Source organism: Scardinius erythrophthalmus (genome assembly GCF_964197995.2).
Source record: "Scardinius erythrophthalmus genome assembly, chromosome: 24".
Taxonomy (NCBI): domain Eukaryota; kingdom Metazoa; phylum Chordata; class Actinopteri; order Cypriniformes; family Leuciscidae; genus Scardinius; species Scardinius erythrophthalmus.
The window spans coordinates 10,688,097-10,703,838 of NC_138244.1; the positions used below are offsets into that span (position 1 = coordinate 10,688,097).

The following is a 15,742-nucleotide window of genomic DNA, read 5'->3' on the forward strand; positions in this document are numbered from 1 at the left end:
ACTACTGGTCTGGAAGATGAATACAGCATTTTTAGTCGCTTAATTGTTACATTTTAAAGGTGTAGCTTAATGTCTGACAAAAGACTTTCATTAATAATGACTCATGCTTGCATTAATTCAGTTTTTCTATTCTCAGTTCCGGCTCATTTCAACCCCTTGCGTGTGAAAATGAAGAGGTACTGGACATAAATAATAATAATAAAGAAAAAGAACAGTATGCTATTAATCTATTACATTGCACATTCTCAAAACCCTTGCTGTAAACACACAAACACAAGCCTGGCAGATTATAAATCATGCATTTTGCCATTAAAGATTCATGCAGTTCATAAAGCATAACTCTGGGTGTTTATATATACATATGTTTTTCCACACTTAATATGATTTTTCTGGCTTACTGGGTTAGCCTGTGCATCGAATGGAGTATCTTTCAAGAGGGGTTTAGAGAAACACGGCCACTCATTATTTTGAGAACCATCTGCTAGTCGAGGTACAGACTGCAGAAGGATCTATTTCCTCTTCTACTCGATGATCTCCTGTAGCTGTTTGAACTTGAAATCTTTTGGTTATCAACCCAGCTTCCTAATCACTACGCCAACATAACAAAACATTCAGAAGAGGGAATGAATCTAATTAAATTAAACATTTCATGGTCTACCAACTAAGCTACACTGGCTCCAAAGTCACCATCCACAGCCAGTCATGCCTCATTCCCTTCACGTCCTCCACTCTCCAAGTACAAAATGACAAATCAAGCAGCTTTACAACCCATCCATGTGCTTCTCAATAGCCACCAGGCACTGTTTGATTGTGTATCAGCTTCATGGAGCAGCGGATATTGGCTTTGTTTGCCTACGGCTTTGTCGTTTTTCATCTGGGTCCCTTTTTTTTTTCCATTTGGTATTGGAGTTCACTGAAATGTGTACAATTAGGATCCCCGGAAAGACTAATAAACAAATTTGACAAATTGCCAGTGCTCAAAGTAGAATGAATATACAAAATGATAGAAATAAATCCATCCATTTTCCAATCATATATATATATATGTATATATGTATATATATACACACACACAAACACACACACACACACACATATATATATATATACACACACACACATACATATATATATAAAATTGCGGAAAGTATCCGCAATAAGGTTTTCCCAGATTAAAAAAAAAAAAAGGATAGAGAGTGAAAGATTCAGGATTCGGACACAACATTGACACCTTATGCAATCAGCTGTGTTGTTATTGCTTTGGCTTAGATGAATTAAATTAATCTTCTTGGTCGCCTCCAGGTGCTTCAAAAGCGATATCCTGCATGAGTTGCATTTCTCTGCCCACAAACAAATCTAATTTATTTGATTATTAGGCAACAAAGCAGCACAATATGACTGATGATATTCCATCGCTTTTTGGGGTTCAAAACAGGCTGGAGAATCAGAATTGCATCTTTAGAGGCCTGCAAAATTAAGCTGATTTAACAAAGCTTGCTTAGTTCGGGATTGTCTCCACATTGGAGACAGAACGGGCAAATCAGAGGCACACAGTGCCCGGAAACACAAGGTAGCGCCATTTCCCCACCCCCCATGCATGCCACTGAGAATCCAATTTTGGCTTGATTTGGAAGTCATGGAACCGCTCATAGGAAGTACAGAGAGAATAGAAAGGAGAGAAAGGATGCATTGAGGGAATACAGTCTGCCAGCTCCGGAATAATGTAAAATCCTAAAGACAGATAATTCACAGATTAGTCCGGATCAAGGCCGTGTGGAAGAGAAAACCCATCAGCGCCCCAAAAGGACTAGTGTGAATCCTTTTCTCAGGTGGAAATCAGAAGGTTTGCCAATTGTGCAAAATATTAAAATTACCATATGAATATGGAGTCTTTTTCATTCTGGTTAAAGCAGATTAAAATCTATTCGGGAAACTAATCATCAAAGTTCACAGCAAAAAGGCTATATTAAATTAAAATAGAAATATTTTAAATTTGTATAATCTTATAGATAACTATCATTTATAAGATTTAGAAAATCTAAAAAAAAAAATATATATATATTGATGCAGTAACTTTATTTTTCAAATGAGCATTACATAGTTCAAAATACTGAACAAAACATTCACTTCAAACCCCTTTGAGGGCGCACACAAATTCTTCTTAAATGTGAAGTTATCGACTCAATTTCACACCCTCGTGGATCATACTTCACATTTTCTTTCTCAAGCATATGCTTTTGTCTAGAATTCAATCTGTAAGGCACATGAGGGAATTTGCAGCCAACCTAAATTTAAACCAGAGTTCAATTTACTCTGGATATATGACAGTGATGTATCAAAATATGATGAGTATTGCTAAGATTTACACACTCCCTGAGCACACTAAAAATTTAGGCAAGGACAGAAACACCACAAATCACAGTTAATGTCGGTGTCACTCACTGTAATAAGTACGCTTTCATAAGCTTTAAAATGGCAGCAGTCTTCAGACTTTAATTGAATCAGTTCTGTTTGGAATGATACTCAAGGGGGCAATGAAGAGCTCGGGAATGTCTGCCACCTTCTGTGTGGAACAAAGTCGGATTACGAAAAATGTCTGTTGGTAGGCAGCAGGAATGGGAATTGTGAGAATGCAGTGAAAAAATGTGTATTCAAATTTTAAAGCAGAAATGGCAACATTACAGAGATCCATGATTGAAATGATTTATGATTCAATTCATGATTCATCAATTTACTGATTCACCAATTAATTGATTCACTGATTCTTTCAGCATAAAGGCCTGTTCACACCAAGAAAATTAACTATAAAGATAATTATACTGTTTTAAAAGTCATCACCACAGCAACGATAATAACACAATATAACACTCAAATCACTTTCAAAATAAAAATTTCCCAGCTGATGAATTATAAAAACATTGACAACCAATCAGAATCCATCCTGCTTTTAAGAGACCAGGCATTTAAATCAGCAGATGACAAAACTTCAGCGTGTGCTTTCGACATTAGTTAACTACCTTAGTTAGCATTAACTAATAAAGAACAATGCTTCTTCAGCATTTATTAATCTTAGTCAATATTAATTTCAACATTTACTAATATGTTATTAAAATCACGGGTTGTATTTGTTAACATTAGTTAATGCACTGTGAACTAAGATGAACAATTGAACAGCTGCATTTTTATTAACTAACATTAACAAAGATAAATACTGTAACAAATGTATTGCTCATTATTAGCTAATTTTATTTAATACATTAACTAATGAACCTTACTGTAAAGTGTCACCGTTATCATTATAGTTGTTAACGGTATGAACAGACCTTAACAGAACACAGTAACAATTCTTGTTTAAATGCATGTCAAACATGACAAAATGAATGACTTGCGGTTCAGTAAGTGAATCTGAATAATTCACTAACCTGTAATTCGGTTTGATCCGAACTGCCTCACAAGACTAATTTGTTTGGGAATCAAACTACACTGCTTTGTTTCATGCAAGAATGCATAATCAAGAAGCATTTTTACATTTTTTAGCATTAAAAAGCCCATTTGGTACTCACAAGTACTCACAAAAAATACATTGTTGTCTATTTGGTACTCACAAGTGGTGGGTTTGTTGCAGTTGTGCCCGTGCCGGAAATACTGTGGGTTCTCGATCACTGGGATACGGGTCATACCGATCACCACAGCGTCAGGTCCAGCGTCCAGGGTACACGGAGTTATGATGCCGTGATTGACGTGGTGGAGGGGGCTGGCGGAGTCTTCTTCACCGCTGATCACTGCCACGGGTCCTGCAGAGAGAAAAAGAGAGCCATCACACAAAATGACATTGGTTGCTTAATGGAAAATGAATGCAGCGTAATACATCTGAGAGGGAAAAGCGGGCAGGCTCATTTGTCAGAATAAACGTTATCTCTTAGAGCTGCGACTGGCCTCTGAGCTCTTCTCTGTCATTTGGTCACACATTAACCGCCTCGGCCCGATTCAACCCCAGAAGCCTCAGCTGCCGTGGCCCCGGGCCACGATAAATACTGACTCCCCAAGTTTCCCAAAGTCCCATCATCGGCTCATTTAGTGGCGTCAACAAAAATACGCCCACATTCAGTTTTGGGCCTCCAAGCTGGCAATAAATAAATGTCAGGCCTAGACAATAAAGAAGGCCTGACGGGTGCCATGAGAGAGTTTCAGGACAGCTGACTAAACCAGCACTTTCCCAATAGGGTCATTGCTGCATTTATGTTATCAATTTGTGCATCATTTCTTCCATCATTGTTCCTGATGAATAAAACAAAATAAACATGAATTATTTAATGTTTAAATACAAACAATGTTGTATATCTTTAAATGTGCAAGTTATAAATATTTAATATAGCAGACTGTTGAGCTCTGAATCAAGCTCCTTTCACACAGAGATTCCGGAAAATACACGGATAATGTGTCCCGGGATCGTTTGATTTTGGTTCATTCACACTGCCAGTGATTTTCCGGAATCTGTGAATGTGTTCACACACATCCCGTAAAGATCCCGTAAAGACTTCAGGATGTCAGATGTCAGTTCTGCTGATAACTCCTCTTCCAGGAGTCCATACTCCCCAGTAGCGCCACTAGGTTTGCCATGTCATCACTACGACACACCCCTTACGGCATTGGTCCAGGCTTTTGTTAACACAGGGCAAGGTTCCGGGACTGATCCCGGCATCGATCCCGGCATAAATCCCGGGACGTGTTTGCGTTCGCACAGAAGGCACTCTAGCAATTTTACTGTGTGAAAGGGGCTTAAGTGAGCTAACATTTGAATGCTTTGAATGTTCGACAACATGATATATTGTGAGAACATACAGTACAGAAACACTCAGGGTGTCATTCAAGGCTTTTTCTAAGAGAGTTTCAGGGTCGAACTGAAGATTCACAGGGCTATTTAGTTCATAAGGTCAGACATCTTGGCACAAGGCCAATGAGTGAACTGGATACAGACAGAAAGAGCCAGTTATTATTATTAATTGATATTTTAGTAGGTCATAGTACTCAAAGAAAGCTTAATATTACAAATAAGCATAGCTGCTTCAGTGTTAGAGACACAAAGACTGATGAAAAACATAGAATATTCATTGGAATTGTTTTTCCCCTCAGGGATTTTCCCCTTCTTTGCAAGGTATCATGACAGGAAGACAGTCGGTAAAGTAAGCCATACTAAAGGAAAACCAAGTAAACAAATATATAAATGAGCTGAATATTTTGAAATATATACCAAATGCTTCACTAATTTGAATGACTGCTTTATTAGGAAGCATACCAGTCGTCATTAAGGTTTCATTTGGAATTTAGTTGAACTGCAAAATGAAAAAGACTTTTATCTGATCTTATTCTGCTCTTTGTGAACTTCAATCAGAAATCCAAATGTAATGAGCAGCCGCAAATCGCATTTCTGGCTATAAATTGAGATTATTTTGAGACAATAACAGTGGTCTGCTGTGACATATTTAAGCGGAAATCTTGGGGAAAAGTCTTAATTAGTTTTAGCCTTTAAGACAGGAGACAACGTTCAATGTCAAATGACCCCTGCAGCTAATTGGGTCATTAAAATACTTTTCTTTTCTTTAATTGGAAAGTCTAAAAGCCCCAGAAGTACCATTCAAATAATTATTGTAAATAACAAAAGTCTTAGCAAGGTGAAAAAATAACTAACACGATTACTCCTGTTCTTTCAAACCATCACCCTGATAATAGTCATATGGTCATTACTATTATTATTATTATTTATATCATTATTATTCAATGGTCATCCATTCATTTTATTCTCAAAATGAATAGATGTTTTTCATTAGCTCAGTGTTTGCTTATCCGTGCATTAGTAATGTGACATATTAAGCCTAAAACTAAAAGCACTCCTTAAAATTCCTCCTTGGTATTTTCAGGTTATACTTAGAGATGTGCAAGGTCAAACGCAGCTGTTAATGCGCTTCAAAATAAATACATAAAGCATATCAAATGGCACTTTCAAAATCCTATTATACAGCTGGCACGGTGAATTGAAGATTGCATTCACTCGATGTTGCCTTTTGGCATTTTGAGTTAGAAACTCCATCAATAAAGTGCTGGAAACAATTTAGGTGGCCGAACAGAAAATGGGTAGCTTCCTCCTGTAGTCATCATCTCTATTGACCTAGACAACTGTGTTTTATCCATAAGTTTCCATTTATTTTAAAGGACATCATTCTCTGTCTGACAAAAAGACAAAAACATTTATTATTATCACTATATTCCAAAGGATACGTTTTCAGAAATCATAAAAATAACAAAAATACATATATGAAACAAGCGCATGTATTATCAAGCTGCTTTAAGTGTACTTTGAGCCCTCTGCTGGGACTGAGCACTACATAAAACACTTAAAAAAACACATTTCAGTGATGAATTATGTTTTTATTCCTTCCCGTACAATGAAAGCCTCAAGGCCAATATTATTTAGTGCCTACAAGGAGACATTATTTGATCTTTTCTTCTATTTATGCATCGGAAGAACAAAGTCAGTTTAATAAGATTGTGAGATGGGCGGAAGAGAACCAGCAAAACCTCCATAAAGACAGTTTCTATGGGGTGGGAGGGGCTAGAATGTAACTGGAAGTGCCTGAAATTAGATTGTTAACGGCGGCTGTAAGGATAGTATTCAAGAAATGATGTTATATTTTGGTGTGTTCCTCAAACCTATTAAATGCAGAAGAGAGCCCCCATTTCCATTTATATACATTATATGGAAAAGAGCAGCTTGAACATTCTCTGAAACATTTCTTTTTGTGCTTCACAAAAAAAAAAAAAAAGTTTTCTCACAGACATGAGAAAATAACGACAGACTTTTCATTTATGGCTGAAAACACTTTAAATCATTGTGAATATCTGCAGCCATGTGTATAAAAAAAAAAAAAAAAATGCTTGGCTTCCCTTGTTTTTAAAATGCAGATGATGTGCTTCCCATTTCTGGGCTGATTATCATACAGAATTCCACTTAGTTTCCACAAGTTTTCACACAGTTGTTAATTAGTGCTGAAAATAACTGCGGTAATCCTGCATGAGGACATGCATTACACATGCAAACTCGCACACAAATTATCCCCTTGCTGTATGTATCACAGCAACTTCACACAGTTTGTGCCATATGAGTGACAGCACTGCATGATAGACGTGTGTATTGTAACCCAGAATTACAGTGAACTCACTTTTTGTCATCGTAATGATTTTTCTGAAGTATGATAATAGTGGAGCTGTCTAACACATCTAAATGAGGCAGGAGGGACTCATCAAAACTGAGCGCTTTCTGGAACGTATGGAACCATTCTAACCAAAAATAACTGATTTGAAACCACAATGAAATTATATATATGTATATATATATATATATTACAACAATTATAAATAAGTATAAAAATAATAGTAATAATAATAATAGCAATGCTAATAATAATACAAATAGGCCTAATATTATGTTAATAATAATACAATAGTCCTATTTTTATTATTATTATTATCATTTTTTATTATTATTGAATATATGTACTTTATATCTGTAATTTATAAAAAAACAACAACAAAAAAACAATCAACAACCCAAATGAACAAAAAGCGAAAGGGTTCTGAACAGAATGAAATTTTGCTATTGGGTTTTGGAACAGGGCAAAAACAATATAAATCAGGTTTATCTTCTCACTCACGTTTCTGATATGATCGTGTTTACACATGCAAAACGCATAGTTAGCTAAACATTGGTTATCGTGACAAATCCAGAAGGAAACACGGTTTATCATGACTGAGAATCACACTGCACGCAGTTAGAGACGGGCATAATCAAAACTGATCTCAATCTCTCTGCTCTTTTTTTCGAACTTACACTTTAAAACACGCACACACCTGCTGGGACCGATTCTGCGCAAAAGGTGACAGGGACGATTGATCCTGGTTATAAAGGCATCTGAACCCTAGCTGTCTGAAAGCCATTTGCCTGGAGTTGATGTGGCTTCCTTTGATGTTGAAAGTCCACTAAGCACTGTATCTCAGGTAGCTATAAAAGATAAAACAGGCACTATCCATGCCCAATTCTCTCTTATGGCAATTGTGCGCTGATTGCAATGCAAAGCAACCATGCAAGACCAGCACGAATAAATTACTCACATTACTTCCTCTGATCTCACCAATGTGAATTGAAGTGTCTCCTTGACATCAAACCACCTCGTTCGAGAGGGAGAGACAGAGAGAGAGAGAGGTACAGACATGGGAAAAGGGGATGATTCATACTTTCCTTAGCATATGAGCCTGATTGGAAGTGGTAGAGCTGGAAAATCAGCCATATAAAAACACTCAAGCCACTTCCTATGGCCGTAATTGCACTGTCCCTTTTGCTCATGCCTGTGCAAACCACTGTAATGGCCTGAAGTCGGTTGCTTTTCTTGTTTTCCTGATCTGTGAATTGCCCAGATATATCTGTGGTGCCCCTTGGTGTCAGTGGCAATGACAAAACTCTTTTGTTGGGTAAACAGAGAATATGAACACAGTGAATCGGCTCCCCGGTGTTCTGACTGCCTGCAAGGCAGACAACAATGCAGTCTTCATCTCGCCACTTTTCTCTTCCAAAACACTCTTCAACTGCGTCTCGGTAAGCATGTCTGGACTCAACAGTTATTTACACAAAACATCCTCAAACATAAAGAAACTGGGTGTGAATTTGGGTTTTATTTTATTGTAGGAATCATTTTCAGTGGATTAGACATGAATAGGGAACAAATAAGGAAGTCTTTCAACAAATGACCAATTAACGGAGAAGCTTAACATTCAGAAGGTTGAGGGTTATATAGATAGATAGATAGATAGATAGATAGATAGATAGATAGATAGATAGATAGATAGATAGATAGATAGATAGATAGATAGATAGATAGATAGATAGATAGATAGATAGATAGATAGATAGATAGATAGATAGATAGATAGATAGATAGATAGATAGATAGATAGATAGATAGATAGATAGATAGATAGATAGATAGATAGATAGATAGATAGATGCAACTGTGGCAAAATATTACATGTTAAATTAATGTTATTGCTATTTTTATAGTAATATATTCATAAATTGAAATAAAATTATTATTATTATTATTGCAGGCTTTTAATTAACTGACTATGAATTGTCTGATACAGTTGAGAAGGTCTGTTGAGTATAGAAAACTATTTTACAGACATTTGATGCGTTTAGAAGAACCTACCATTCACGCAAGGCTGTTCTTAGGTTATCTAACATATCTAATATCTCTCTCGAAAAAACAAAACAAAAAAAACATGGGACTTAAGCCTCTTATGCTTTTTTATTTTAATGTAACTCAAGTGCACCGTACAGAAAGTGCCTAATAGACCTCATTTGCTGCTTATTTCCTCTTCAGTGAGGACAGCCCACTATACACTGACAAGCGCAGAGGAAAAATGGAACGATTATGAGGAGAAATTTTTCATAGAGTGCCTCCTTAAGTAATAAGCAGCTCATTCGCTCGGTATGAGAGATGAAAATGTGGAAACACTTTGAAAACAGCAGCTTACTAGTTATCACAATTTCATCTCTGTGAAACAGATTAATAGTACAGCAGCTCCTGGAGCCTCAGGTGTACTAAAGACTCACTGCCCTTTCTAATATGCATTTCAAATACACTTTCCTTGAACATTAGCTACATTTATTAGTGCTCATACTCCGGTTTAGATATTTTAGGGAGTGCAACGAATACTAATAATACCTCACATTGTGCCATTTGTTGAGGAATCTAGTGCTATTTCTTTTCAGACTTACAGTTTTACCCCAACCAGACTCGAATTTGCAAGCTAAACTCAAATGCTACATGCTAACCGCTAAGCTACAGTTCTGATGCTTTTATGCACCTATTTTAATTATTTTTTCCCCCTCACAGCTTGTCACAGTATACAGTATTCTTCCAGCACAAATCAACAACGGCATGATTAGCTCCCTATGTCATAAAACAATGTTAGCACCTTCGCTAGTCAACAAAACAGAGTCCTGGTACAGGAAACATTAATATCCCCTGCCAGCACCTCTGCAGTCGGGCCAAACAATGAAAAACCGGCTGGAACATAAAGGCAGTCAGTCATCTTTATGTTTCTTAACAAAGTAGGCCATAGTCACAACATTCGATGTGCATTTTGTTTATAGCTGTATAAACGCCCGTGGAGCTGGAGGGGAAGGACAGGACAGCCGCTTCGCCCTGAAGGGACAGATGAAGAAGCAAATAGTGACCAAATCTCCGCAAACATAAATCTGTCAGACACACACACACACACACATTAGCAAGATAAAGGACACTAGCACAAGACTGAAACCTCTTTGTATCTGAACAGCTAAAGGTTGGTTCTTATTATAAAGGAGAAAAACGATTCTTTGCAACTATGATGGCAGGCGCTATTTATAGGCCTTTATCTCATTTCCTGGTTTCGGAACGTTCGAAATCGCCAAGCAGTGTACTCGCACTTCCGGTGGTTACTTAGTTACACATTAAGATGAAAAGTAGGTCAGTAAACTTAAATAAAATCGCGATATAGACCAGTGTCTGTTTAAATAGGAATCGTGCTCTGTTCTGCGTGTCTCTGTGAATGAATGGCACCGACGCGTTTCATTTACCACACACACACACACACACACACACACACACTGAGGCACGAATGACGCTCGCGATTTTTTTCAGCCTTTCTTATTAACATTAATGCACTTCATCAACACAGCCGCTCTGAGAGTCACTTCAGCAGGATTTTTTAGCTTCATTTGAGAGAAACTATCATCATAAAACACAGAGAGAAGGTCTACACGGCAACCCGTCAAAATAAAAGTTTGGTTAACCTTTGAAGAAATTTTTGCTTAAATCATTACATTTTAAACAAATGGTTATAACAATTTAATTAAACCATTCAAATGGAATCAAGAAAACAAAAAAAAAATGAAACTTTTGGGAGATGCGAGAGTGAAGTAGTCCAGTGATAATTAACATGAAGCCATGGTGAATGCAATAACCGGAAGACGCTGTACACTGCTTCGCGGCTACTTCCGGCGTTCTATTGTGTTGTGATAAAGGCCTATTATTTTGATTTTAGCAAAAATAAGATTGTGAAGAATAGAAGTGCAGCTCAATACACTTTCTTAAAGTGATAGTTCACCCAAAATTGTAGCCCATACAAGACGTGCACAATCAATAGATTCTACATGTATTTTAATATACAAATAAATTGTAAATAAAAATAAATATAAAGTCATACATTTAAAGCCTGGGACGATGAAAAATAGATGCAATTTAATATAAAGTTCTATATTTAAATTCATAGACTATTATTATTATTTATGGATGGATGGATTGATGGATAGAAGTAGGACAGACAGGCAGATAGAACAATATATAGAAAGATAGATGGATGGATGGATGGATGGATGGATGGATGGATGGATGGATGGATGGATGGATGGATGGATGGATGGATGGATATTAAATGTTTGTCTACGCTTCACAGCTATGTTGTTGTTGTTCACGTCAAACAAATATTCTCTTTGCTTTTATGTTAACTCTCAAGGACACTGACATGTTTAGCTTTGTTCGCTCAAGGTCTACTGTTTAACCCTCTGGGGTCCTTCGGGTCCAAATGGACCCGAAGCGTTTAAATAAAAAAATGTAAAAAATCATAGCTTCATCGGAATGGTCCGAAATTTGGTGACTTTGTTGGTACTTGGTATATGAACACCCAAAAAAATTGGGGACAGGATTTGAATAGTCTAAGTGGTTGTAAAAAAAAAATAGTCACACTCAGGACCTTCGGGTCCAAATGGACCCGCCATAGGAAATGAATGGGAAATTGGCAAAAATGTGACAATACAGAGTTTTTTTGTGCGTACAATCTACAAATCAGCCACGATCCAGAAAAAAAGCACACAACAGTGAAGGGGTGAATCTATAAAACATCAAGAGTGCAAAACAGACACATCCACACACACACACACACACACACACAAACACACTTTTATACACATACACACTAATAAATTCAGATTACAAAGATCTGTTTAGAATTTTTTAAAATCACACCTTCATCGGAATGTTACGAAACTAGGTGACTTTTATGGTATTAGGTATGTGAACACACAAAAAATATTGAGGTCATGATCCAAGCATGCTAAGTGGTCATCACACTTCTGCTCTTTGGTTAAAAATGACCCCCATAGGAAATGAATGGGAAATTGTCAAAAATATGAAAACACAGTTTTTTTTTTGTGCATACAATCTACAAATCAGCCAGGATGCAGAAAAAAAGGACTCAACAGTGAAGGGGTGAATCTCTAAAACATCAAGAGTGCAAAACAGACAAATCCACACACACACACAAACACACTTTTATACACATACACACTAATAAATTCAGATTACAAAAATCTGTTTTGAATTTTTAAAAAGCACAGCTTCATCGGAATGTTACGAAACTAGGTGACTTTTATGGTATTAGGTATGTGAACACACAAAAAATATTGAGGTCATGATCCAAGCATGCTAAGTGGTCATCACACTTCTGCTCTTTGGTCAAAAATGACCCCCATAGGAAATGAATGGGAAATTGTCAAAAATATGAAAACACAGAGTTTTTTTGTGCATACAATCTACAAATCAGCCAGGATGCAGAAAAAAAGGACTCAACAGTGAAGGGGTGAATCTCTAAAACATCAAGAGTGCAAAACAGACTAAATCTGTTCAGGCAAAAATCACTAGATTCGCAAGCCTTTCTACAGAGAGCTGTAAATCCACTAGTGGTAAAAATGTGCTATTGCGTGATAAAAATGCTCAGTGTGTCCACCAGTTGGCGCCCATCTCATTTAAAAAATTGCTTTCATGAGGCCTAGGCTTGACTCTAAAATGAAATACAGCTTTAATAAAAATAAAATAAAAATTATGTATATATAAAAAAATTCTATTATATTCAATGGGAAAAAATGGGTCATAATTATTGCATAAATATTAATTATAAATTATAAAATTATCTCAAAACACCAAAAAAGAAAAGAAAAAATATTATAAAAAACAAGTAAAAAAAAAAATTATGATTTCTTTTTATATATATTAATTCCGCCCTCCGGGTCCATTTGGACCCGAAGGTCCCAAGTGTGACTGTTAAACGAAGGACCCCAGAGGGTTAAGATGCGATGTGAAGAACAGACAGAAGACGACATGGACTCAAAAACCATGTTAACACACCGGTGGCACATTTATGTGTAATGCTCACATGTACATTCACTACAAACCATGCAATATTTCGAACGTGCGAATCACAACAACGTGCAAAGGCTTACATACAGTACCGGCACTGCTGAAATGTTTCACGCTCAGTAAATTCCCTTGGTTAGGACACACAGTACAACGCTCTGTTTGAGACTCAAAGGATCCTCATAGCTTATGACTTTCTCTGACGTAATTATCGCTGAAAGTAATCAATTAGACAATCAAATCAAAGCAGTCAATATTTTGTCATGTATTATTAATTTGAAGTAAATATTTTAAATTAATAAAATTGTGCTAATGAAAATACAACCACAGAAAAAAAGAAAGAGAAAACAATCGCTGTCCCAAGTGACTAGCTGCTAGCATGAGCGCACATCTCTCCATCATATGAGTCACAGCATTGCTTTAAAATTCTGCCCACGGGTATCGCGGTTTCATTCTCGTTCATTATGTCAACTGGCAGTGTGTAATGGCACCCCTAGGGGACTGGAGGTCCTCGTCGCATGTAACCTTGTAGTGACCCTGTGACGTCTTGAGCATATCGCAATTGGCAACTGACCAGCTTGTGTCCTAAATGGAAAAATGAAATATAGCTATACGTTTGGCCCGGCAATATTCCTACAACTCCTGGAGCGATTTTGTAAAGTGACGCAATATCTGTGACAGTAAATCAGAGTGCGGTATCGCTCAAGTGCACCTGACGCCTCTATGCGGTATTTTACCCTCAGAGACCCCCTCTGGTGAATCTTAGATAGAGGAATAGAGGAACCGGAGGAAGGGAGGGAGAAAGAGAGCAAAGAACACATATCAACTGGAATGGTGACAGCCACACACATTCATCGCACAAGGAAAACATTTGGCTGATTGTGCGCACCGCAGTGAGGCTTCACATGGCTGGCAGGTGTTTGATTCCTGTGGAATGCTAATGACCCTGATCTCCCAGAAGAAGAGAGAGAGAGAGAGAGAGAGAGAGAGAGAGAGAGAGAGAGAGAGAGAGAGAGAGAGAGAGAGAGAGAGAGAGAGAGAGAGAGAGAGAGAGAGAGAGAGAGAGAGAGATTGTTGAAATGGAAATCTGACTTGAGAGATGAGCAATAATGTAACTACAGAAACCTGCCCACAATAAGTGCATTGCAATCTTTTGGCGTGTTAAGGTCGTGTCGGAATGATCTTATTTATGAGCTGAACGCACATGAGCTCCACCAAGTCGGCATGAAATGGAAATTCACCCAATCTATTTTTTAAATGCATGTCATTGATCTTATTGTAAATGATTCATCTATGCATACATTTCATTTTTATTATTTTTTTATCTTGTAATTTTTAATCAAAATGTCATGACTCAATCTTACTCAATCTTTGAAAGCGTTGTGAAATGTACAAGAAGCAACATAATATAATTTTGCAGCCTGGGTTGTACGTTATATCGCAACTTTTAAGTTACTACCACTGCGAAACCTGTTACTTTCTTTTCAAATAAAGATTTGTGGTGTAAACAAGTTGTATATTTTTAAGGTACCATTTAGTTTCTAACTTGACAGACATAACTCATATAGCTGGTTTATGAAAGACTTGACCAAACTACCTTTCCTATATGTGCATTTTGCATTAGGCTGCATTAGCATTAAATGCTAAACAGCTTCCTGTTTTTGTCAGGAAGAACGAACAAAAATAGAAGAACAAAACATTTGAAATTGTCCAGAGAACCAATTTTATTCAGACTAAAATCACAAAATTTGATATCTCAAGTGTCTTTAGAGTTAGAGTTTTAAGGGCCGAAGCAGAGCTAATTTCTCCGGTCTGCCTGCCTTTTGTACAGTTAAAACTCTGGTGGAAAGGTGTCTCTATACGAGGTGCGTTGTCGAAATGGAATCCTGCCGGTAAACTGCCTATTATATTTTAGTGAGAGAGAAGCTGAGACGGGTGCTGTAGACGGGTGTAGAGATAGGCAAACAGGAAGAGAGGCCACGGGGGAGTGGAGGGGACAAAGAGATGGACAGAAGGAAGATAAACTATCAGAAAGAGGAGAGCTGAGCGCCAGGAGGGACCACACGGGGCCAGAACCCTCATTTGTTAGCCACCCAGGCAGACGAGACTCCTGTGTGCTTTTATTGAACAGTGTCTTCCTGATAGATCTCTACTGCCCATGTAGAGGGGATGGGAGACAATGACCTTAACATCATCCTGTTCTGACTATGAGTCGTGCAATCCACTTCCTGTTTTGGTGCCTGTATTCTTTCTCTCCTACTGTTCGGAACGAACTGCTTACTCCACACTGTATATATTGACACACACACACACACATATATATATATATATATATATATATATATATATATATATATAAATAATCATAATATATGCATAAACCACAGTTAAAACTTAACCACTTTTTTTTTTTTTATTAAAATGACTTGGTTATGCAAACCATGATTGAGAATAGA

The 15,742-nt window shown here is 37.1% G+C and overlaps 1 protein-coding gene across 1 annotated transcript in view; it reads right to left on the reverse strand.

Annotated features, from left to right (window-relative positions):
• ntrk3a (neurotrophic tyrosine kinase, receptor, type 3a) overlaps window positions 1–15,742 on the reverse strand; it is a 206,034-nt gene that overhangs the window by 38,551 nt on the left and 151,741 nt on the right. The window contains exon 11 of the mRNA XM_081355621.1: window positions 3,606–3,794. Within this exon, the coding sequence (XP_081211747.1) occupies window positions 3,606–3,794 (189 nt within the window). The remainder of the gene's footprint in view (window positions 1–3,605; window positions 3,795–15,742) is intronic.